General features: G+C 56.5%; 1 protein-coding gene across 3 annotated transcripts in view; it reads left to right on the plus strand.

The window, feature by feature from the left end:
* Positions 1 to 8,762: 8,762 nt before the first annotated feature.
* ARHGAP42 (Rho GTPase activating protein 42) overlaps positions 8,763 to 24,887 on the plus strand; it is a gene marked incomplete at its 3' end in the record, with an annotated part of 142,788 nt that continues 126,663 nt past the window's right edge. For all 3 annotated transcript variants that reach the window (XM_084251457.1, XM_084251458.1, XM_084251459.1), the window contains exon 1: positions 8,763 to 9,051. In XM_084251457.1, coding sequence (XP_084107583.1) covers positions 8,898 to 9,051 — 154 coding nt within the window. In that variant the 5' untranslated portion in view covers positions 8,763 to 8,897. The remainder of the gene's footprint in view (positions 9,052 to 24,887) is intronic.

A 24,887-nucleotide genomic window follows, 5' to 3' on the forward strand; every position in this document is an offset into this window, starting at 1 on the left:
AAAAGCTAATATAGAAAGCTTCAGAGGCCTCTTGTCCTCCAGAGGATCCCTCTCGCCAGCCTATTAGGGGAATTTCAAGAAATGCAGCCTGACTGAAGAGCCTCATCCAGGGGCTAAAGACAGAGCAAGCGATACGGTTGGAGAGCTGACACGGACTGATTTGGCAAATACAAGGTTTGGACTCTCTCCGTTAATCATGAAAAGTCACTGAAGGGTCTTAAGCCCTTAAGAGAATGATAAGATTCGCTTTTTCAGAAAGATTGCTCTGGCTGCGCTCGTGGATGAAGAACGCGGTCTGGGGCCCAGGAGACAGGCTCCGGCTTATTGTAATAGCCCGAGCGGGGAGGGCAGACCCGGACAGGAGGGTGTGGGCACAGATGGCAGGGAGGGGGCCCGCCCACTGACTGCCTGTCCAGTTCCCCTCCCAGCCTGAGGGCAGGAAATGCAGCTTGACATGCGCTTGGAAGAGGGATCCTGTAGCAGAGGGCACGCCGCGGGCATGCCCGGATTTGGGGCGGTGAAAGCACTTGCAAGAATCAAGGACTAACTTTAAGGTGAAGACGCCAACACTTAAATCACTGCCTTCCTCTCAAAAGAATCTGGACTTTTAGATGGGTTCTCACTGCCGACGAAATACCTCCTCCAGCTTCACACGCTTGACCAAAATCACAGGATGCGGGAACAGTCGCGTTGCAGAGAAGTGAGTTAGCTGTGGAGTGTTTTTCTCGCTGCAGAGCGCCGTGAGAATGGCCTCCACTGCTACTTCCAAGGCCCTGCTTCTTCTTGACACCCCCCAGGATTGTCCTGAGGGCTGTTCTGCAGCCTTAGCGCGTCTCTGGATGAACCCAGAGCTTGGCCCACCTGCAGGTTTTGATTTTGACGCTGATACTGCCTGGCGGTGTCTAGTATTTCATTCACTTATTTAGTCAAAAAGCATTTAACAGCCACAGCTAATTCGGGGTGCTCCTTGAATAGCCTTTCGTTTCCCAGGATTGGTCCCCTCAGGAAGCCACAGCAAACCCAGGGGCTTGGGGATCTGGGAACACTTCTGCATAATACGATCTTTGCTGCTAATTTGATGAGCAAACATGTTCTCAGGACAAGACCAAAGGAAACTCGTACTAATCTCAATAATTATTCCCCATTCTGATTTAGTGGGGTGACGACTGTGAGTTTCTGGTTTTTGCCCCTGAAGTCGTATTTTACAGCATTATAGGACATAGTTGAAGACTGAGTTTAGAACCTTGAAAAGATCTCATTTTGCTTTTTTTTAGGCTATTGTTTCCAATGGGCAATTTGATTTCTTTAATCATATTTTAATTTACCTAACGTTTAGTTATAGCAGAGAACTCCCTTATTCCTGGTGACATATTTAGAAACATTTAAAGTGTCACCTGTCTAATGTTCAAGTGTTTCAGAAAAATTATAGAGACACTAAAAGAGAGATAATATGGCAAAATGCTGACATTTGTTGAATGTAGGTAGAGAACTCTCTGGCATCCATTGTGTTATTTTTTTCAACTTTTATGTAGGCTTGAAAATTTTTAATAATACAAAATTTGGGGAAAGATGAAGTTTTAAGTGTTACAATAATTAATGAAATACTCATATTGGGGGGGGGCGGGGGGCGGGTGTGACGGCCCCACTGCTACTTTAACAGCCCTTTACTTATCTGTAAACTCAAGTGCAAGCTTGGTGATTCCCTGTCTCACAACAGAGCGAGTAAGCTGGCGGCTGGAGAGAGAAAACAGAAGGTAGCTGCAAATAAAAGAGAAAGTAACTGCTGCTATCATGCTCAGTTTTGCAAAATGTTCTAATCCGTGATCAGATACGGTGTACACAGGCAGAAGGCCAGTGTTATTCATGTTAAGGGAGAACTTGCCTTTTGCTTTCTTTCTCGTAAAAGACATCGCCACCGTGACTCCTGGCTGCAGATTCTTTCGCATTGGGTCTTTTCCCCCACCTGAACGCCCACACCGTGGAGACGGTGGCTCTGCTCAGTTTCGGGGCCCCCTTATCGCGGCCAGGACCGAGCTCCTCTGAGCTGTGGCGGGTCCTGGCGGGCTGTGGAGTTGTTGACCTGATTTCGTTTCCTTCAGCGCCTTTGGGGCCACCTGTTGGTGGATGGGGCGGCAGCTGCCCAGCCCTCACGACCTGCCAGCACAGGCCACCCACCCTCACGCTCGCTCAGAAGGACTCCCGCAGGCCCCACCACAGCCGGGAGCCTCTCCGGCTCCCCTGCAAATCTGCTCCTGTGCCTCTACCCAAGGAGCTGGGATGCAATTTGTAGAAGAGTCTAGATAAGGCTCTCGTGCTTCCAAAGCACGTGCGAGCTGTCTCTGTGGCTGGTGCCGGAGAGAATAGGTGTGGCCCGCAAGCTGAGCGTCTGAAAGCCAAGGAGGTAAATGGAGAAAGGGCTGTGCCAAGAGGAGCTATGAGTGTGTCCGACTGTGCAAAAAGGCGTTTACTCTGGCGTGGCCTTGCAGGCAGCGATAGCTCGCTTATCCCGGAGGCTTTGTCTGCTGTGGGGGCTCTGCGTCCTCATGCCCGCTATAAAACTCTGAGCTGCGCGGTGCGTGAGGCCGGCTAGGCCGGCGGGTGAAGGATACCGGCGGCCCGGCAGGCGTCTGCCCCTTCCCTGGTGCAGTGGAGGCCACGGCTGTAGGGCCTTCAGTTAGAAGTCGGGAGGCCCAGGCTTGCCGCGGGGCCAGCTGCAGGGCTGGAGCACGCGGGGCTCCCGCTGCCGGCGCCGGGTGGACGAGCTCAGGGCTGTGCCCGCGGCCAGCACTCAGCAGTGGCCTTGGCACCGTCGGCCTAGCGAGTGCTCTGCTCGGGCAGCCGGCAAGCCTGGAAGGCAGGCGCCCTCGGTCACGGTCACGGTCACGCAGCTCATGAATGGTCTCAGCGTGGCCACCGCCCGACGTGCCTGCTGCCAGCCGGGAGAGGAGCGTTTCATTCGCGGGGCGCGAGGGGCTCCTGCCCCCCGGCCGCGGCGTTGGGGCTCGCCCAGGGCATCTGCTTTACTCGGCTGGGGCTTTTGCGCTCCATGGCCTGTGGGATCCCGACTTGTCCTGGATGAGCTCAGGCAAGGTGGCCACTGTGGGCCGTGCATCCCCAGCACCAGAGAGGGGCGGAGGCCCTTCCACAGCGCCCGTGGCACAGGCTGGGGCCGAGGAGGCGGCCCCGGGGGCACCTGCAGCAGCCTGCGCCCCAGCCCGTGCACGGAGATGCCCGCCCCTTGGCTTTTGCCCTCTTCTCGGTGAGTCTTTCACTTTCAGTGTCCACAAGGGCAGGTTCATGATCCTAAAAGGGACTGGTCTGTCAAGAGTTGCTACGTGGACACAGGAGGGTCACGGGGCCAGAGCCACCTTCTCCGTGGGCCTGTCGGTCAGCAGACGGCTCGGCCCCCACCAGGGGGCAGTGGACACGGACAGTGAAGTCTGTGCCTGCGAGAAGGCGACAGCTTTCCTACATGAAATCGCCCTCTTTCCCGCCCTCACAGGCAGCTCGTGGCTGAAGGGTCACACCCCCTGGTCCAGTTCCCTTGTCCTGGGACTAAGCCTGCCCCCGAGGGCGCTCTCGAAGCCACGTTGTCCCGGGGCACTGGCGCCTGCCCTCTGCCCTTGGCCCTGCTCCCTCCGTCCCTGTCCCTGGTCCCTCGCCTGCCTGTACCGGACCCCAAGCCCCTCAAGCTGCTGAGCCCACACCCCAGGGCGCTGGTCTGGGTCCCGGAGACGGCCCTCGGGCTGCGTCTCCACCCTGGGGCCTGTGGCTTCCTAACTCCCGGGATCCGTCTTTCCTCATGTCACCTGCTCCTCCCTCCTCTTCCCGTCTGAGCTCTGCCCGTCCCTTCTGCTCCTCTCCGCCATCACAGCGCCGGTCTCGGCCTCTGCTCCTTAGTGCGCACCCCAGGTGGCAGCCGGGCAGCAGGCCCTCGAGGCCGCCACTCCCGCCCTGTCTGTGCTTCTCGGGAAGACCCCGCTCCTACCCCTGCACCCGGTGGTGTTTCTCCTTCCCAGCCGGCTGCGGGCAGCCCTGGTCTGTCTGGGGACAGCAGTGGGGAGGGAGAGGGAGACCGGCAGAGCTCAGAGCACCTAGGGTCACACCCACGAGGGACAGCGGTATTAGCAGCAGGGTGGGGCCAAATTAAAAAAAAAACAAAACTTCTAAAACTTAAAATAAGCCAGAATAAACCCATCCTGCTCCGGACTGGCTTAACCTGCGCTCTCCTGCCGGCTGATGCAGGAATATCTCCGAATCCAAATTTCATGTGGGTTCAAATGTTTCTAAATAGAAGCCTGATTCTTAAGTCTTGTTGCTTTTCCTGTAATAACTAAATGATCTAAGCGGACTGACTCAGCCGGCCAGGAGAAAACACTGCGATTCTGCTTCACTTAGGGCCTAGGAGACGGAGGGTCGGGTGGCAGCGCCTGGGCGGGGCGGCGTTGGCAGCTGTCTCTTTGTGGACAGTGTGGGTCTGTGGGTCGGGACGGTGAGAGGTGGGCCGTGTCCACAGAGTGGCCTCGAGGGCGCTGACGTGTCCACTGGCCGCGGAGCGTGAGTTCTGTTCTCCTGGGGCCGACTCTGTCCTCCTGGGGCGACTCTGTCCTCCTGGGGCCGACTCTGTCGTTGTGGGGCCCACTCTGTTTTCCGCGGCGAGAGGGGAGGCCGCATCGGACGACACACAACCCTTGCACGCCCGCCTCAAGGGGCCAGACCGACCTTGGGCAATGCAGCGAGGAACCAGAGCCGTGACCTGGCCTGGGCGGTCAGGGGGTGAGCCCTTGCCACGCGCGACAGCGTGGGTGGATCTGGGGTGCTTCTACCAGCAAAGTCAGGAGGACAAACCTGGGTGTATCACTTACCTGTGGGCTCTAGAGAGCCAAAGAGTCAGAGGAAACCAAACTTAGAAGTAACGGTGGACTCTGGTGAAGACTGCAGGTGCCTGGGTGTGGGGGAGGGGTGCTAATGGCACCTGGAGGGGCCATGTGTCCCTGTAACACGCCAACAGCCTGACACCCCACCCCAAGAAGGAGAATGATGCTGTGATGCTAATGAAGAAGAGCTGAATGAGCTAAGTCAGCCGGGAAAAGAAATGCCAGGTGATGTCGCTCGTATGTGAACTATAGAGAAGAAGACAGGCATGTGCACAACTAACCCAAAACCAACCCTGACTAGGATGGAGGCTACTACGGGGGGGAGGCAGGAGAGCCTGAAGGGGGAGGGGACCCAGGGGACTCTGGTGGAGGGTGTGGTGACATGCACCCGCCTATGTGGGCGCCCCTAAATTGCAGACGGCGCTCTAAACCGATTCTGCTTCAATAAAACATGCTCAATAAAAAACAAGAGTGTTAAGTCCAAAGAACAAGTACAGGGAACGCCAGAGAGGGCGCTCGCCTGCTTAGGTTTTTCTCTTTCTGTTTAGTCATCTCTCCCCAGGCCCAAACTCGCTTCAGAACATCTGATTCTGGGAGGCCTGAATCTCCAAAATTAATTGAAAAATAATAACCCAGGTACGGACTTTCAGTCACAAAGTCAGTCCTGGGAATGTCACCCACAGGGGCCACGTTTAATGATGCGACCTCGCATATCTGACAGTTGGCAAGGCGGCGATTTTAAAAGCTTCGCCCCAAGAAAAAGGATTTGTAAGTGGCGATGGGCGGGAATGGATTCATCGAGACGTATTGGGGTGGTCGTTTGCAATACGTACGGATACAGAGTCATTATGTCGTGCACCTGGAACTAATACTGGGTCCTCGGTCAGGCATACCTCAATAAATAAACCGTTTTTAAAGGTAAATAATAATCACCCAGCTGTAGCACTCGTCGAGTGTATCAAGAGCCAGGCTTGCGCGTCAGATACAGCCTCGGTCAAGAAACGGCTTTCAGGCAAACCTCACGGGGATGTGGGCACAGGTGGTTCGGCGGAGGGAAAAACAAAACATTGGGGCAGATACACAAATGTCACAGCGTCGTTTACTGTCCCCCAGCTTGCTACTGGCTTTTTAAAATAAATAAACAAACCACACACAGCCACCTCAGCGCTGGGAAAATGAAGCGCGACATCTGTCTGTGCAGGGAGCCGGGGCTGCCGGGGGGAGGTTACAAGTCAGTGCAGTAAAGTTCCCCGTGAAAACAAGCTCGTCGGTGTCCAGGCTCCTGCCCCGGGAGAGTCTGTTCCCTTAGGAGGAATCTGGGTCCATGAATCTGGTGGGAAAATCACGCAGGAAGGCAACCCAGTTCCCCAGTGACCATAAATCCACCTCAAAGCAAAACCCCTTCTGGTGTCTCTCGAGTCTCCGAGCTCATGTCCCAGAGGAAGCCTGACTCGCAGGTATAATTAAGGCGTGAGTCACCGGGGTAAGTCATGAGTAACCCCAAAAACACCTACGGGGAAAAATAAGTTCATGATAGCGCCCTGCACCGTGGGGTTGAGGATGGCGGGTAGGAAGGAAAAGCCCGATCCCCAATCTGTGCAGACGCCCAGGACACGATGCACAGGGCCCGCGTGGCCCTAACGTGTGGCTCCGGAACCGGCAGGTCCTGGTCCCTCTTCTATTCCGAGGACCGCGCGGGGTCAGCTCTGCTTTATTTATCCTTCCGTGTGCATCAGCCCTTGGCCCCGAGCCTCCTAACGCGTGACATCACACGCGTGACGGGGTAAGAGAGCCCAACCTTAGAATCCAGAATAATCCAGAATCTAGAATAATCTGTTCCCACATCGGAGGCTGGAAAAGGAAAATGAAAGTCGACGCCCGGCGTGAGAAGTGCTGCTTATCAGAGACTGTGGGTGCATTTTTAAACATTTACCCACAGGACTTTGGGTTAATGGAAAACAGGACGCGATGGTTGTATTTTATCCTGTTCATATCTCCGCCGCTGGCATCGGGGCGGCTGCTTGGAGCAGCAACAGAAAAGCTGAAAGGAACCTCTGCGTTAGGTGGCACGGCCTTTCAGGTGGTGGCACGGCCTTTCAGGCGGTGCGAGGGCCTTTCAGGCGGTGCGAGGGCCTTTCAGGCGGTGCCACGAGGAGATGTCAAATCGCGTCGGGGCAGGACAGCCTGGCCCGGAGCTGTCACTCCAGGGGTGACTGAGAACACCCCGTCCCCGGGCGCGTGGATGTGCGGGAGTGATGGTGTGAACACGGATGCGGAGTTTTTGTCTCGCCTCCCGGCCCAGCAGCAGTTCAGCCCTCACAGACGCCGCTGGCATCACCTTCCCTGTCTGGAGTGTGGGGTTTCCATGCCCCGCGCCCGCCCGAGGGCTTCCGATGCCGAAAATCCTGACAATCCTAAAACTTAATTGGGAAAAATGTAAAGCACTTTAATGGAATTTTTCCCATGCTCCGTTGAGTTGCTTCAAACAGATGGTGCAGATGGACAAGGCAGTGAAAACAGAGAAATTAAAAGCAGATCCTTGAGAAAATAACTGGGTTCCCTGAGATCCTGCAGAGGCGCGGGGCGTCCTGCACTGCTGTCCTTTCTGCTGCGGGAAACAGGGGTTCCAGAGAACCCAGCTCCTGGGGAACCCCTCCCAGGGCGTCTCCCAGCAGGGGGGCCTGGGCTGAGTCTGGAGGGGCAGCCAACCCGAGTCTGGACTCTCCAGGCTTGCGGGACGGTTCCACCCGGGTCCAGATGACACGCACAACACTGGGCCTGAAACAGAAATTCCTGGGCAGCGGCACCTGAGCCCCAGCCGACTTGGGGGGGGGGGCGCCCTCACACTTTCACCACGACTTGGAAAGCCCTGACTTCCTCAGATCAGAGAAGGGGGGAGAAAGGGACGCGAGATGGTTCCACCTGGAGCTTTGGAGGGGCGCGATCCCCCCCACCCCACGCTCAGAGGGCGGCCCCCCCAGCCCGCGTCGGGGGACATCTGCGCCTCAGGGCTGCGGGCAACCGGGCAGGAGCGCGGGGCGCAGGGGGCGCAGGGGGCGCAGGGGGCGCGGGGCGCAGGGGGCGTAGGGGGCGCGGGGCGCAGGGGGGGCGGAGGGCGCGGGGCGCAGGGGGCGCAGGGGGCGCGGGGCGCAGGGGGCGTAGGGGGCACAGGGGGCGCGGGGCTCTGGGGTGGGGAGAGGGTGTGCGCGCGGGGAGGGGCGCGGGGCGCAGGGGGCGCAGGGGGCGCGGGGCTCTGGGGTGGGGAGAGGGTGTGCGCGCGGGGAGGGGCGCGGGGCGCGAGGCCCGGGGGTCGCGGGGAGCGCGGGTTTCTGGCGTGGGGAGAGGCGGTGCGCGCGGGGCGGGACGGCGAGCGCTGGGCGCAGGGGGCGCGGGGCTCCGGGACGGGGGCGGGGGCGCGGGGCGGGCCGGGGCGGGGGCTCCGGGGAGGGGCGGGGCGCGGGGCGGGCCGGGGCGGGGGCGCCGGGGCGGGGCGGGGGCTCCGGGTCGGGGCGGGGCGCGGGGGGCGGGCCGGGGCGGGGGCGCCGGGGCGGGGCGGGGCGCGGGGCGCGGGGCGGGCCGGGGCGGGGCGCGGGGCGCAGGGGGCGGGGCGGGGCGCAGGGGCCGGGGCGGGGCGGGGGCGCCGGGGCGGGCCGGGGCGCGGGCCGGGGGGGCGGGGCGCGGGCGCCGCCGTGGGTGGGGCGCCGGAGGGGCGGGGGCGCCGCGGGGGGCGCGGCCGCGGGGGGCGGGCCGGGTCCGCCCGCGCTCGGCTGCGTCGCGGGGGGAGGCTGGGCGCGGGGTGGCTCCTGGCGCCTGGGCCCGCGCGCAGCACCGTCCGGGCCCGAGCGCGCAGCTGCGGAGGCGCCGCGAGACCCCCCGCCCGGCCGGCCCGGCCCCGCCATGCGCCCCGGGGCCCGCGCCCCGCGCCGCCCCGCGCCCCTCCCCGCGCGCCCGAGCCCGAGCGCCCCCGCGGCCGCGCGCCGGGAGTTCTGAGCCGCGTCGGGACCGCGCCGCGCCGGGGCCATGGGGCTGCCCACCCTGGAGTTCAGCGACTCCTACCTGGACAGCCCCGACTTCAGGGAGCGCCTGCAGTGCCACGAGGTCGAGCTGGAGCGCACCAACAAGTTCATCAAGGAGCTCATCAAGGACGGCTCGCTGCTCATCGGCGCGCTCCGCAGTGAGTGCCGGGCGGGCGGGCGCGGGCGGGCCCGGGGCGCCTTTTGTCTGAATGGCGGGGCGCGGCGGGCTCCCCTGCTGGCGGCCGGGGGCGCGCGCGGGGCGGGCTCGGGGGGCGAGCGGCCGGGCTGCCCAGGCCGCCTCCGGCGCGGCCCCCGCTGGTGCCGGGGAGAGCGACGGCCTTGCGCGCCCTTGATTGCTTTATTTTTATTTTTTTGCAATTTCTTGGTGCGCGGTTCCGACGCTTTTTAAAAGTCCCGAAGCAGGAGGGAGCCCGAGCTCGTCTTAGGGATCCAGTTCTGCTGGTTTCGCTCCTGCTGTTGCAAGAGCTCGTCCCTCCACAGCCGCCGGCTCTGCACACTCAGCGCTGGGCATTCAGGAGACGGGAGGACAGACAGCTGGGCAGCTGGACAGCTGGACACCGGGGAGTCCCTCTCTTTGCCAGCTCCGCGCTTCTTGATGGCTGACTGTTGTGGCTGGGTGGGTGCGCCTGGCCCGGGGATGAGTGTTCAGTGGCGAAAAGCAGGTCCGAGCCCCCCAGGATCTGCAGAACACACAGCCTGCCCCAGAGGCGGCCCTGCTCCCTTCTCAGGGGGTTCCCTCCTGGGGCACCTCCTCCTGGGGTTCTCTTTCCTCCCTCTGGAGCCCCCCGGATCTTCACTTTCTGTTACTAACAGCAAAGGGTTTCTAGGAGAAGAAGCTCCAGAGTTCCTTTTAGGGGCTGGCATGACTCAGGGTTAAGGCCTGTCCCACCAGGCATTTGCTCCTTAATCGAGGCTTTGAATATTTTAGCCACAGAAACGAAGCCCGGGAAGCTCTTCCCTTGGCTGGGTGAGTGAGCTGTTCCCCAGGGTACGGAGACTTTGGGGGCACTGGCCGTTCCCAGAACCACCTGCCAGGTGCGAGGTCAGCGGCCACAGGGTGGATGGAGGTGCCTGAGATCCTCCCCAGGCGCATCAGGGCGGTGTTCGGAAGCAAGATTCATGATAAGGCGGGAGCTCAGCAAAATGTCCTGGAATTTGTGGGCTACCAAATCCCCCCCTTTTTATTTGAACCACCCCAAGTGCTAAAACATTGGTTTATCACTTGCGTTCCTGAACCAAGGTGAAGAAATTATTTGATTCCCACGTTCACTCATTCCTGCAGTTGCGGCTGCCGCTGATAAGCAGCATGTACTGCTGTGTGGGAAATGTGGTTTATCTGCGTTTCCCCGGCCTCTGTGTACACAAGCGCCGGCGACTTCCTCGAGGCCTGCGGGTCCTGGCCGAGGTCTCCGACCCGCCTGCTTGATTCAGCTCTGATGCCTCTTCAGAAAGAGCTTCCCCATCTCAGTGCCAGATGCCAGATGTTGCGCCAATGAGGCTTCTCCCCCCTCAGCTGGGAGGTCAGTGCCCGTGTCAAACAGCTGGAGAGGCTGCCACCGCCGTGGGGGGGCTGGGAAGTGGACACTTGTGCTGGTAATAAGATTTTACGATGCTGTGTTAATCTAGCCCGGCAAAAATTAGGTGATTCCCATCCTTAGGGTTTTCCCTTCCATTCCAGGAATCTTGAGAGTCAGTTCCCTGGTTTTATGCTCTTCAGCATCCAGCAGAGTCTCTGTGTGGGACTCGGATGTGCTGAGATGCCCGACTTTAACAACCCATCATGACTGTTCTGGTTTCGGAAGGAAAACATTTCATTCCTCGTTAAAAGAATTCCCAGCGCCAGCTGCCAAGGGGAGCGATTTGCAGCACTGACGACCCCCAGGGTGACATGGTGGCACTGATTTTTTTTTTTTCCCACTGAGCCACCTCTGTCCCTGGGGGCCGGGGGTGGGGTGCGCTGGGGAGATGCTGCAGCTGCTGACTGGCTGCTCTCGGAAGCTGCTGATAGGGTAGCAATGTGTCCTGAGCCTGGACGCCTGCTGCTTCTCTGCAGACCACAGGGCACCCCCCAACTCCAGCCCTACCCCTTCCCACGATTTCCTTTCTGCCAGGGAAGCCCTCACCGCCCCTCGCTTCACCGGCCCTCAGTCAGCCCGTGTGTCCTTGTAAATGGAGATATCGATTAGATGGTTACCATTTTGAACACGCATGTCAGACTCAACACTTTTAAATGAATTCTGGCTTTTTCAACATCCGCATGGACGCGGTGAATCACAGTCTCTTAATGACATTGACTTAGACCCGAGTTTAGATTCTGTGCTAATCGGCAAGTCACTTCCGTGAGATGAGGGAACATCCATAAAAATCTTATCGGTAGGATTATTTGTTCACTGGGTCACGCACAATATTGGTATTTTGATATTGGAGAGTGTTTGATATGGTGAATCGGGTTTTAGTTCAAGCTGGATGACTCAGATCCCTACCCTGCTCAGCAAATATTGCGGTGAACTTTGTGCTTTAACAGGTGCCAGCCTTAAAACGCAACTTGTGAACTCACGGCCTCTTTTCACTTTTATTAATTCTTTGCTTTTATGGATTTCAAGGGCCTGTCTTTGAAGGACATTTCAAAATGGCTTTCCTGTGTTTTTTTACTTTCTCTTGTCTTTATGCCTTTGAGTCAGTGAACCTCCTTCGAGTAGAACGAGCTTTGCCTTTGCAGGGATAGACAGACCTTTTCTCTAAAAACAAGAGAACAGAATAGATCTGTGCTCCTTGAGCTGAATGGATGCGGTGGGGAGAGGAGCCCAGCCTGCACCCCGCAGCCCCTGCTTTCTTATCTCTGCTCCTTCCTCTTGGGGCTCAGAGGGAAACTACCAGGTGCTCCCGCTCCTCTGTGGGGAGATGCTGAAGAGAGGGGTGCTAGTGGACTCTAAGCAGATTTCCTGAATTTTTTACGATCATTAAACACATACAAACATGGAGCACTCACTTTCATGCTTATTCGTACAATCTTGAAAGCACATCGGTTGACAGATGAACCCGCAGCAATACTGCGAAACAGATTAAAAACCCGTCTGCGGCGCCTCCCTGACCTCGGTGGATGACAGTTTGCAGAAACGAAGTCTCCTCTCATGTCAAGACTGTGGCCGCGACCTGCGTGCCGTGGGCTCAATTGCTGGCCACGTTTCTCGATGGGCTCTGCAGCTCTTCAAACTCCCCTTGCCCGGTGCCCGCCTCCGCTCTGCCAGTCACCACACGGGCCTGGTGGTGTTGCCTCTGCCCCGGAAGTGTCGCTTCTGCCCCCGGCCCCGGGACACAGGCTCGGAGGCCACGGGTGTGGGTGGTCACAGTCGGTCGCCCCAAGTTGGCGCCGTAGAACCTGCCATTAGTTAATGATAAGCAGGGGGCGCGTCCAGGTGGGGGACGGTGTCTCCTCTGGGGTCCTGACTGCAGTGCGGGACCGGGATGCCCGTGTGATCTGGGGGTTGGGTGGGTGTGCGCGGTAGATGGGAACCCTGCGCTGAATTGTCCTTGACAGCCTGAGGCACCTGCCCCCTTTCTGGCTGCTCTGTTCCCCAAACTCCCCTTAGCCTGGCTCTGCTGGGCTTTTCATGTCCGGGCCAGCCTCAATTTGTGTGTGTTCAGGACCCACTTGCCACCAGAACTTTGGGTGGCACGGGGGAGGTGTCCAGTGCAAGGGAGGGGACTGAAGGCAAGAGCCAGAAATTGGCTACTTTGCTTTTGTCAGCACCAGTCGATTCTGACCGGGGCTGCTGCTCAGTGTGGCGGGACGTGGCATTTCTCGGGGTCATATTGTATTTCTCGAGGGCTTTGTCCTAGCCCCGCCTTCACCCCCAGAGAGTCTCTGAGTTGTCTGCACTCTCCATATTTTCGGATTTGCTCTCCTGGCCCCCTGTGATTTTGCTTGGTGGTTGATCTTTTGTTTTGTTGGAGAACATCCTTTAGTAGCTTTCTGATAAGAGCGCCTGGGAAATGAAATGTTTGAAAATGTCTTTAGCTCGTTGTGATACTAACTACAGGTTTCTCAGGGTGTTCTTGTTTAGGGATATTTTGCTCTCCTGTCGTCTTAGCACTTTATATTGTGAGCTGTATCGTGAGGGTGGCAGAAATGTGGAATTAAATACATCAGCGCAGGCAGTGAGCTAAAAACACGGATGTCAATCAGCCCTCTAGAAAGAGCTGGTCAGTTGCCCTCATCAGGGTTTCCCCTGCAGGGGTGGCCACCCCGAAGTCTCATGAGGAAGCGTAAGCTCAAGGAGCTTATAGTTGCCCCAGTAATTATAATCCCTCATTGGCTCTGAGGCTGTCATTAAAATAAGGGGTTACAGTGGACACAGAGAATGGGCTGGCGGTGGGGAAGCTGGTGGTAGTGGCCAAACATGAATGGGCTGAGATACTTGAGTCACCCAGACTCTAGCACGGACAGGAACCCCTGTGTCCTGCACCTGATCAGGCCTGAGCCTGGAATCCCCCAAATCTGTGCCTGGCCGTTGGTTCAGGAGCATGCATAGCCTCACGATGACAATACTGTCACATGCATCTGGCTTCATAACGAGAGCCTTTCAGGAAAGGCCAGAGTATCTAAAAGGCTCTGGGGCCCGGGGCGCCATCAAAGCTGACTGTTTCTAAAATGTCAAAAAAAAAAAGACATTTGAAAGACTGTCCGTGGGGCTTGCTGGGTTTACTAGGCCGTGCCGCAGCTTTTAGGGAGGACGGCTGTTGTTCAAGCTGTTTGCCCTGTTGGAGCTTGCGGGGCGTTTGCTGGGCTGCACTGGCCCCCGCGGCTTCCGGCTTGCCTGGCTGCCCCCGCAGCAGCTGCTCAGTGCCGGGAGCCTGGTCACCCAGTGAGTGGCCACGACTCCAGCCATTCGGTTCTTATAGTCTTTGGAGTTTGAGTTAAATGAGCAGCCTCCAGCGGCCCTCCCCAGGGAACTGGGATTAATTTTAGGAGCTGGTGGGTCAGGGATGGGGGCTGTCTCCCCTGTGGAGGCAGTTCCGGGTGGAAGCAGCCAGGCCTGTCTGGGCTCCAGTGGGCTCCAGGGGGCCGGAAGTCGGGCTGACCGAGCCCTCCTGTCCGCCGTGCCTCTGGGCGTCGGCACAAGCCCAACGGGTGGCCTCTGCGGTGTCTTCGTCTCTGCTGCTTGTGCTCTCCCAGCAGGCAGAGGCCGGGGCCTGAGCTGTTGCAGGCTGGGCAGTGGCGCTGGGCACGAGGCTGTTCCCTGCCTGGGCTTCAGGGCCGCCCGGCCGCCCCCCTGTGCTGACAGCGATGACAGTGCGTCTCCAGGGAGGGCAGAAAACTCAGCGAGCCCTCAGCTTCGAGTCACCGAAAAGCTGCTTCAGCCAACTTCCTTTTGGCCATCAGCATCTCTTCGAGGGCAGCGGTCACTGTTCTGCTGGCCCGGACACCTCCGCCGATGCAGCCCCAGCGGGAGCGCCGGCCTCCGGTGCGCGGGCGTCGAGTGCAGTTTTAGTCCAGCTGTGGGTAAGTGAAAAGAGTGTCAGGCTCTTCGGCCCGCCCACCATTAGGAAGGACGATGGATCCCTGCGGTCCTGATGGCGGGCACCTGGAGTGGGGTGTGGGCATATGTAAGTGGGCACACCTGGGCCGAGAGACTGGGCCTAGAAGGCAGCGTCACGGGACACCCGCAGAGCAGAGCCAAAGAGAGAGCGAAAGGCGTGGAGCAGCAGCGGCCACGAGCGAAGGCCGGAGAGCCCAGAGTGAAGACTTGCCGGGGGCTGGGAGGCCTGCCAGCCCCCCGGCTCCCCTCCCTGCCGTGCACCTGGTAAATCCCAAGAAAAGCCTGCAAAGCCCCCGAGGGCTCCAGGACGCCTCCTTTACCCCGTCTGCTCGGACCATGGAGATCCTGCTCTGTCCCTTCCTGGCCCTACAGAGGCACGCAGAAATGGGCACATCCTTTCTCCGGCTTTATGAAGAGAAATTAATTTAAAAAAACCCAGACCGCTAAGCCACGTGGGGTAAAGGCGGTGCAGACGGCAACACAGACCGCGGCAGGTGGCACCGGGGAGGGACGGGGCTGTCGTCCGGCTCTCGTTCGTGGGCGCTGGCCTCCCGCAGCCGTGGCGGCCACCTGTGGGCCCAGCGCCCTGCTCCCTGGAGGGTCACTTCCTCCCGCTTCGGTCTCCTGGGCTGGCGCCCGCCTTCCCAGCACCCCGGACGCCCGCCATTTCAGCCGAGGGCTCGGCCGGTCCTCGTCCCACCGGCCGGCCCCGTCCCGGCCTGGGGGTCTCGGAGCAGGTCCGGCAGAGCTGGCCCCACGCGCCAGGGACTGGCCGCTGCGTCTCACTGACATCGCCCTGCAAACGCGGACAGTCGCGGAGAGAGGCCGTCTGGGGCCTGGGATCGGCCTCACCCGTTGCAGCCACCGCGTTCTGCGCGCCAGGGCAGGTGTTCTGTCAGCCCAGCGCCTGTGGGGTGCGTGGCCACGCTGGCGGCCTCGGGAGGGCGGATGTGATTGCTCTGCCAGGTTCGTCTCCGAGCAGGTGGCCGCGCGGTCTGGCCTGGGTTTCCCTGGCATGGGGACCCGTGTCTGTCAGCGCGGGCACCTGCCTCTGGGGTTCTGGAGCTGAGCCCCGGGTACACGTTCCCTCATTGTCATTAAATACTGACTTTCAGGAAGTTGGGTCAGACCAGGGCTTGCAGAAGCGCACGCCCACGGTCACCGCATCGCTCCGTGTCAGAGCCAGTTCTGCCGCGTCGAGGACAAATAGCTCGGTGGATTCACCACAATGAGATTGAGGAGAGAAGGGCCATAAAGGAGCTGATGTTGGGAAAGGGCAGTTCTCGCTCCAGCAGTGACACAAACACAGGAAATACGGCTGAGAGTGTGAGGTGGCACAGGGGATTCGTCGGTCACAAAGCATCGATGTGTTATTGTTAACCTGCTGCGTCTTCCTGTCCCGTCAGCTGACTCACTGGCCTGGGGTCCTCCGGGGGGCCTTTTTGGTGACTAATACCCCGTTGTAGTAGCAGATGCATCTTCTTGAAGGTCCTGTTCTCACTTCCTAGGATCTGATCCAGAAGCGGGCTGCAGGGCCAGATAGTTCTAGATGGTTCTACCTGCATTTTGAGGACTCTGCATGCTGATTTCCGTGGTGGCGGCACCAGTTTCCATTCCGTTTACCCGCAGGGCCCCAGGCTTCCTTGTGCACCCCCGGCCCACCCTTCTTGGCTGCTGTCCTCCACGACAGCCTTGCTGAGAGGTGCGGGGGGACCACGTGGCTGACTTGCGTTTCCCTGATGATGGGTGGATTCAGCCCCTTCTCGAAGCGTCATTCGTGTTCTCTGCCTGTTTTCTCATCAGATTGCTCTTTTTTTTTTTTTTTTTTTTTTTGCTGTTGAGTTGCAGGAGTTCTTTATCTCTCTTGGAACCGCTGTCTGCTCTGAGAATGTTTTCTTGCCCCATGGAAGTTCCATTCCCATTAGCAGCCTCCTCATTCTCTTTCTGTACAATCTCTTTCTCCCTGGCCCCTGCCAACTGTTACATAAGTTCCTTTCTGGTTTGTTTGTTTTCTGTTTTTACGGTTTAGCCTGTTCTGTACTTTTTGTATAAACAGAATCGTACTGTCTGTGGCCTTTTGCGACGGCTTCTTCCCTTAGCATGTTTTCGAGGTTCAGCTCTATTTTAGCACGTGTCGTTACCTGACTCCTTGTCATTGCCAAGCCCCCCGGGGTATGGACACACCACTGCACCTTGTCACTCTGTTCATGAGTCGAAGGCCATTTGAGGTTTTCCTTTTGTAATTATTTTCTGCTAGGAATAAACCTGTGAACAGTTGTGTACCTGTTTTTGTTTGGACGAATGTTTTGATTTCTTTTTAAGAAGGCGTATTTATGTGTACAAGAACTGGGGTGCAGGCCAGAGGTGCAGGAGGGGGTGAGAGGATCCACCAGAGACAGAGTGGGGAGCAGAACAGGTGGATCTACTGAAATCCACTGCTGAGGGGAGCAGCAGGGAGACAGGAGAGGTCTGCTGCGCCCTGTGGGTAGCTCCCTGGCCGGGGATCGAACTCAGGCCGTCAAGGTGACAGCACTGAGATGCAACCCCCAGGCCACCAGGGAGGTTCTGTTTTGCTTCCTTGGCTATAACTCTAGGCGTGGAGTTGCTGGGTCACACGGTCATCTGTGCTGGAGCTCACGTTTGTAACTGAAGACCCCGCAGGTTTGTGAGCACTGACATGGTGCCAGAAGCGCTAAGAGTTAAATGTCTATTTAAAGCAAAGTTAGAGCTTCCCATGACACACTCAGATACACTCTTTGTGTATTTCCTGGAGAAAACAAAATCCTGCAGTAGCTATTTTAGGAGGAAACATTTCTATGTCCTTTGAATTTTCTTTGTAGATGGGTCAGTGATTTTTAAAATACAGCCCAGTAGCAGTTTGTACACACCGGGGAAGCATGGAAGAGAAATGAAGGGGGTAAAAGTAGGAAACAAAATGTGGCGGGAGACAAGTCGGGGAGAAAGGCAGTGGGGCTCGCATGCCCTTGGTGGTTTTATTTAGCGTTTGCTGGATGTCGGATGCCATCGGGCCTGGAAGCTCAGGGCCGGCGGGCCCGCGCCTGGCCTGCACGGCGGAGCTGCTGGGCGAGCTGATGGTGCGCGGGAGCTGGTGCTTGGGGCTGAGGGTCTCCTGGCCTGCCCTCTCCTTCCTTCCCCTGTTCCGTAGAGTGACCCGTAAATGCCCCGCCCTGGCATCAGCACAGCATAGGGAACCCCTGGGGGGCGGTGAGCTCCTGTTCTTCCATCTTCTGGATCTGTAGAGGAAACGCTTAGGGATCAGGCCCCACACTGCAGGCCCTGGACGAGAGAGGGAGCTAGAATTAGACAGACAGACAGACAGACACACAGGGAATATGCTGGGTAACTAGTAAACTGCTCTACCTCCTGCCCTGGTTTCCTTCTTTTGCATGGTGATGACAATAATGCCCACTTTTTCTCATGAGAACTCAGCCCTGTTGTGAGATGCACCAGCACAGCCGTCAGCCAGGGGTTGACACACTCATGCTGAGAATCTGCCAGCAGAGAAGGTGCAGCAACACGCCTGTGAGGCGTGTTTAGAAGGGGGATAGATTTTCTATGATAAATTTCATTTTTCATGGAACCTGCATGTCCTCGTGAACACACTTAATAGAACATACAATAATAATCAGATCTCGGCATCATGTATGTAGAAGTTCATAAAACCCATCAAATATTTTCCCAGCTTCTATGTGTTTTTTATTATTTGCATATTTATGCTGCAAAGCCCCCCCGACGGCGGGCCGGCCTCCTGCGTCAGGAGTTTGAAGCCGTCCATGCAGATGTCAGTGAGTGGGCGCGGATGACCCTGGAGGAGAGAGAAGTCTGCGTGGGCAGCGTTCTCCAAAGGAGATTGGGTCACATCTCAGCGATGGGCTCGCGGGAGACTCATCTTTGAAAGTATTTTCCTGCCGAAAACCTGCGTCATCTGTCATCCGGGAGAGGGTGTGGCCCGGGGAGTTGCAGGGCGGCCTGGGCGGCTGCTGAACTGAAACCAGAAAGAATCTTTTTCAAGCTTCTTGAGGCTGCCTGGTTAGGACGACGCTGCCCTCCCTTCACAGGGACAGCCGGGTCCTCGCTCGCTTCTTTTCAGACCCTGAAGTACTCGTTTTGGGGAACCAGGATTCCCTTCATCTTTCACGCAGTGTCAACATGGTGCCCTTTAAAGGAATTCTGCGCTGCACAGCCAGAGAGGAGAAACCGGCCTTGCAGGGCATCTCCCGCCAGCTGGGGGTCTCGCTGACCAGCTGTTCCGTGCCCCCCAGCCGAGCCTCTGCCCACACGCCCGTCCACTTCCCCTCAGCTCCAGGTGCGTGTCCTTGCCGCATCCAGCACGCTGCATGGGGGTGGTCACTGCCGGTCACTTGCGTCCCTGTTATGTTGGGTTCGTGTTGGAGAGGAGTCCTGTGCGGGGTCTTTTCCAGCTGCAGCCAGCTACGGCGCGTCCACGAGGTCGAAGCTGAGATGACTTCCAGCGTGTCCTTGCACTCCCTTTCTGTCCCCATTTTTTTTTTTTTTAAGATTTATTTATTTATACAAGCACTGGGTAGAGTCAGAAGCGCGGGAAGGTGAGGGAATTCACCAGAGCTAGAGCAGGGAGCAGAGCAGGCAGAAGGACCGAAGGACACTGCTGAGGGGAGCAGCCAGGAGACCGGAGAGGTCTGCGCGCCATGTCGGACTCTCGCTGGCAGCCGGGGATCGAACCGGTGCTGCAGAGGCTGCGGGCAGCTTCGCAACCCAAACCGCCCTGCCCGCCCGTTTCTAGCCAGTTCTGGCTTTCTCTGCTTTCCGCCAGTCGCCCTGTCCTCACGCCGTTCCTCTCTCCGCTCCGCCAGGAAGGGCTTGAGAGGCTGTCATGAAATACTTTGCCATGGGGCTGTGTTTCGTGTGTTAAATACAGGTCATGTCGATACCCCCAAGGGTCGCCTGGAAAACTGATGTAGGTTTGAAGGCTGTTGCATCTCTGTCTCTGCTCGAGATTTCAGCACAGAACCTATGGCGAGTTTGACTATTTCTGTCACATTTTATAAACATCCAGAAGCATATCCAGTTCCCATGAAAATCCTTTGCAGGAAAACCTGGCCTTACTCTCTCTGAGGTGACAGGTTTTGAGGCAGGTGGGTCAGGGTGTAAAGAAGAAGGCTTGAGACTCACACCGTGAGCAAGATTGGCATCTCCCACCCGGGGAGACTGGCTTCTCCAACACCAAGGTCAGGCTGAGCCGACCCCAGGGCCCTGGGTCAGCCCCGAACGAATCCTGAGCTCTCAGAGCCTGTGTCATCTACTTTAGATTTGGGCTAGCCTCGTTCCCACGCAGAGTTATTAGGATAATTAAATCCATTTATTATCAGACAATAATTATTTACCTCCTGTGGATCAAGCATTGCTCCAGGAACACGGCATTCTAAACAGAGATCCGGCATGGGGAGAATTTGGTTTCTGTTTAATCTCTGCTGAAAACACTTGGACCATTTGAAGTATTTATTTGAGAGGAATGTGGGATAATAAAACACCAGCTCTCCATTGGTTATCCTGCAGGAACTTCGCAGAGACGCGCTCCCTGGAAGGACTGTCGTCAGCTGCCTGCTGTCTTCATGCCTCAGAGTTCCATTTGAGCAAAGTGGATGCTTCTGTTTACTTTGGTCATCTCGAGTTTGTGTTTTTAACATGGTTTGAATTTTTATTGTGTTCATTAGTCATCCTTTCCAATCAAATGGTTATGCCTCCATTGCCTTACCTTCTTTTTCTCTTAGTGAAAAAGAATAATCTAAGGCAAGGATTTTGGTTCCCGGGCCCCACCTGGCCTCCTGGAGCAGATTCGCCTTGTAACGTGGTGGCAGCGTCCTGCACGCTCTGTTATTTAAATCATCACTGACCCTAGTGGGCGGGATGAGGCAGAAGTTTCTGACTCTGTTTTTGTGAAAAAGGCAGAATCTCTTTTGCAGAGATCTGATATGCTTTGGAGACTATGAAATGGTTTGCTTAAGAGGAATGAAATATTTCCCTGTGAAGTCCATTTTCTTTTTTTTTTTTAAAGATTTATTTATGCATACAAGAACTGGGGTACAGGCCAGAGGTGTGGGGGGTGAGAGGATTCACCAGAGACAGACTGGGGAGCAGAACAGGCAGACTGACGAAACACACTGCTGAGGGGAGCAGCGGGGAGACAGGAGAGGTCTGCTGTGCCGTGGGGTAGCTCCCTGGCCAGGATCGAACTCATGCTGGGGTGGTGATAGCCTGAGACTCGACCCCTAGGCCACCAGGGAGGCCCTTGATATCTTCTGTTAACTGAGGTGACCAACAGATGAGACCTGGGGAGGTTCTGGGGGACGGGTGCTATGAAGTCTTTGAAAGTTCGGGGGGTCGCGCCCTCTGGCTCTCTGTGACTCACGCGGGCTCCGGTGTCTGAGTAGGCGGCGTGGCGTCCTGCGAGCTCAGCCCGGCGCGGCCAGCGGTGCCTCCTAGTCCCAGCCTGTTTGTTCATTAAGCTTAGGCAATTAAGATACTAGAATTTAATTGTGTAAAATAAATGAAAAAAACGTGGGTGGATCTAAAGCAATGATGGGAGCCATTAGTGGAGATAACGAAATTGAGGACTTAAGAAATAAGCCCACAGAAGCTCTGTCGTTTGCGCTTTTACGAATTCCTGATTTCTGAGGCCTCATTTTCTTTTAACTTACTCGTTCGCCTACGACGGGGTGGTGCACCCTTGGGGCCCGAAGCATCCTTCGCTGGAGGAAGACAGTGGTATTAGAAAGGGGCCCAAGTTTCATCATTAAAATGCATCCAAAAAATCACAAGTTAGCAAATGACTTTATTTTGGTAGGTGGCTCCAAGGACAAAAAACCTTTGTAAGATAAGCCTTGAGGGAAATTTCTGGAAAGAGAGGAAAGCCTTTTTTGTTGTTGTTGCTTTCTTTTTTTTAAACTATCAACTATCTCAAGATTATTTTGAGGCTGGATGTGGTGAGTGGAGCCACAAGAAATACTAAATAAGCAGAGAGAGAGAGAGAGAGAGAGAGAGAGAGGCAGAGGGCCCTGGCCCTGGGGGGACAGAGGCCAGAGAGGAAAATTCCAGGATGGACTCTTGAGGTACTTAAAGCTGCAGAGTTGCGTATTCAACGGGGATTTCGGGACCTAACATCTGTTGAATCACAAATACCACTAAACATTTGTCATCCCGGGATGATGGCGGGTTACGTAGAGGACATGTTTAAAGAAAGAAACCGCGGAAAGCAGCCCTGGTTTTGTTCCACGTGGCCGGGAGGGAACAGAGTTGGAGGCGAGCGGGTCTCCTCAGCCACCACGTCCCCAGCCAGACGTCCTGGTGGTTTGCAGACGGTGGGTGTGATCTCAGGACGTTCTTGAAGTCGATGTTGTGAATTGAGCTAGTGTTAGGAATAAGCAGAGTAAGGAAGCTAGCACGGGCATTGAATTTTGTTCAGTGAAACCTGCTGGGTATGTTCACAGGGTTGAGGAGATCACGCTGGAAGGTAAGATGCACTCCTCGCTGTGAATCGGGCTCAAAAACAGCGCAGGTGCGCTGAGTGAAGGCAGGTCTAGCGTGAGCTGAGCCTGCCGCGGTTGCCTTCAGGAAGGAGGGGGGCAGAGAAGTTCTCCGGTGCCACAGAGATGTCTGTGGTCACAGCTTGTGGCGAGGGGCTCAGGGCAGGCCCCTGGAGCCCCCGAAAGCAGGGCCTGCTCCGTCCCCCTGTAAGCAGCTGTCCAGCAGCCGATGTGAACACCCACAAGAAATTTTCTAGTTCTTGGGCCTCCCCCGTGGCGCAGGGGTTAAGGACAGCGCTGCCAAGTTATTGGCAGCCTCTGCAGCATGAGTTCAATCCTGGGCTGGCCAGGGAGGAACCCACATGGCACAGCAGACCTCTCCTGACTCCCCGCTGCTCCCCTCAGCAGTGGATTTCACTGGATCTGCCTGTTCTGCTCCCCACTCTGTCTCTGGTGAATCCTCTCACCCCCTGCACCTCTGGCCTGTACCCCAACTCTTAAAAAAATAAGAAATTTTCTAGTTCTTGAAAACAATTCTTTTCTGCACAAGCTCATGTGCTTCTGAGAGAAACTGTGTCTTTTTAGCTTGTTCTACTGAGACTATTTCAGTTTGGAGAAGCAGAGCTTGGGTGTCAGCAAAAGGGGTGCTGAAGTGAGCCATTTCCAAGCAGAGAGCGCAAGGCCATCCTGTAAGGTTTTCAGATGAAAACTAATAAACGAGACAAAGTTTCAAACACATGAAGCATGAGAACTAAAGTCGTTGTGGGTCGACTGTTCAAAAGCGGATTTCAAGGAGCCAAATCAAAGCGGGCCCAGTGGGAGCAGGACGGACAAGACTGGGCTGTCTGTGATGTGTGTGGTCAGCGCTCACTCGGGGATGTGCTGACACGGGGAGGGTGGGTCGTCCCAAAACTGAACTGGCAGTGACTCCTCCAGTAAGTGATGGAGCCTTTAAATGAGCTTCTTGTCCAGGCAGAGTGTTTGGTTTGACTTGTTGAAATGTGTTGTGTGTGTGGTGGGTCCTGAGCCCTGTGACTGGAGGTTTGAATTCTTATTCAGCGAACAGTGCTGGGGATGGGCTGATGTCCCACTGCACTTTCCGAATTTTTTGCAGAGAATTCGGGACTTTGTGACATTGTCCATTGCAGCTGTTCCTCAGTAGATTGAAAAGACCAGTCAGCTTTCTTTTCTTTTTTTTTTTAAAGATTTATTTGTTTATGCATACAAGAGCTGGGGTGCAGGCCAGAGATGCCGAGGATGAGAGGATTCACCAGAGACAGAGTGGGGAGCAGAACAGGCAGATCCAGTGAGATCCACTGCTGAGGGGAGCAGGTGATGCTTCATAGAGCTAATGTTTAATCACTTGCACCACCAGGGAGGCCCAAGACCAGTCAGCTTTCAAATAAAACAGAGTTGACTGGGAAAAAGTATTGGAAAGACCCTGAGAGTAATTGAAAAATGAAAAATAAGGATACGGGTGCTGGATAAATTAAAGACCGTCAGGGTTCAGCTCCGGGTGCTCAGATTTCTTGCTGCTTCACCTAGTTCTTCTACCGCTCCTCCTCCTCTTGCTGCTGCAGGTGCGGGCCGCATCGAACACTGTCAGAAACCTCTGGGTGCCCAGGGGTAGTTCCGGTCACACAGGTCTGGGGTTTCTGCAGAGGAGGCCGTGGAGACCGGGTGCAGTGACCTTGAGCTCAGATGGAAGTTTTGGCCTGATACTTACTTAACATCAGTTTCCATGGCAGCAGGGAGACATGTGGAGGAAACAAACAGATGGATGGAGAAGCGAGGGAGGGCATCAGGAGCCAGCAGCTGGGCCTCCTGTTAGTTTTTGCGCTGGTCCCGCAGGCGGGAGATCCGCCAGGCGTGGGCTGCCACAGGCCCTGGTCTGGCTGCGCCCAGCCAGCCTCATCCTTCCTGCCTCGCTTTCTCCTTTTTCTCCTTTCATTCCTCTGAGTGTGAGTGTGAGAGTGTGTGTGTGTGTGTGTGTGTGCACGCACGCACCCCCAGGCTCAGACTAACAGGGTCACGCTGGCAGGAGGAGACCCACGGCACACCCCACGCCTGCTAAGGCTAAGAAGCCACCCCCCTGCGTGGAGACAGGTGCCAGGAAGCAGGAAGAGCAGCAGGAAGGGGATCCTCAGCAAAGCTGTTCGTCGCCTCCGAGCCAGGCATTCTTCCAGGCCCTGCTTCTGCCCAGCTCTGCTCCTGGGACACGTTTGGCTGGGGTGCCCTGGCGTGGCGCCGTCCTGGCACCGGCAGGCCTGGCACCTGGTCAGCGTTCACAGCCTTGGAGCCGGGCTTCTTGTCCCCCCTCCACCCCGACTCTTGGGGGACGGGATCTCTGCTCTGGGGCCAGGGGCTCGGCGGCACAGCTCCCTCGTTGAGGCGTCTGCTGGTGCTGAGTTACCGCCCGGGGACGCCTGGTCTCTGTGACTGGGTGATACGGACACGCTTCTCCCGAGTCCGGTTCACCTGCTCTTGACTGGGGCTCAGAAACCAGTGAGCTGACATAATTTAATGGATTGTTTTGTTGAAGAGCTAAGAGCAGGGAAAACATAGGGTGGGCCTTCAGGGATTCTGTTGAAATTATTTCTGTAGAATGATTGTGGTAAGATTGGGAACATCTTAGATGACTGTGATGGTGAGAAGACAGTTTCTTTTTCCCACCTTGCTCTGACATTTCAGCATTGTTTTTGCAATGATAGCAGTAGTTTTCAATAATAACAGGACCAGTTTTGTTCTCCTGGGGAAAAATATGCCGAAGATGAAAATTCCAGATTTACAAAAGCGAAAACCTGCCTAACTCTTGACCTTGAAGAGGCTCTCAGGATACACGGAGTCCCCAGCACTTACAGATGAGGCCTCTGGGTCACTTGCTCTGGCTCTGTACTTTGAGGTAGTGTT

This window comes from Talpa europaea (assembly GCF_964194135.1).
Source record: "Talpa europaea genome assembly, chromosome: 12".
NCBI classification, from domain to species: domain Eukaryota; kingdom Metazoa; phylum Chordata; class Mammalia; order Eulipotyphla; family Talpidae; genus Talpa; species Talpa europaea.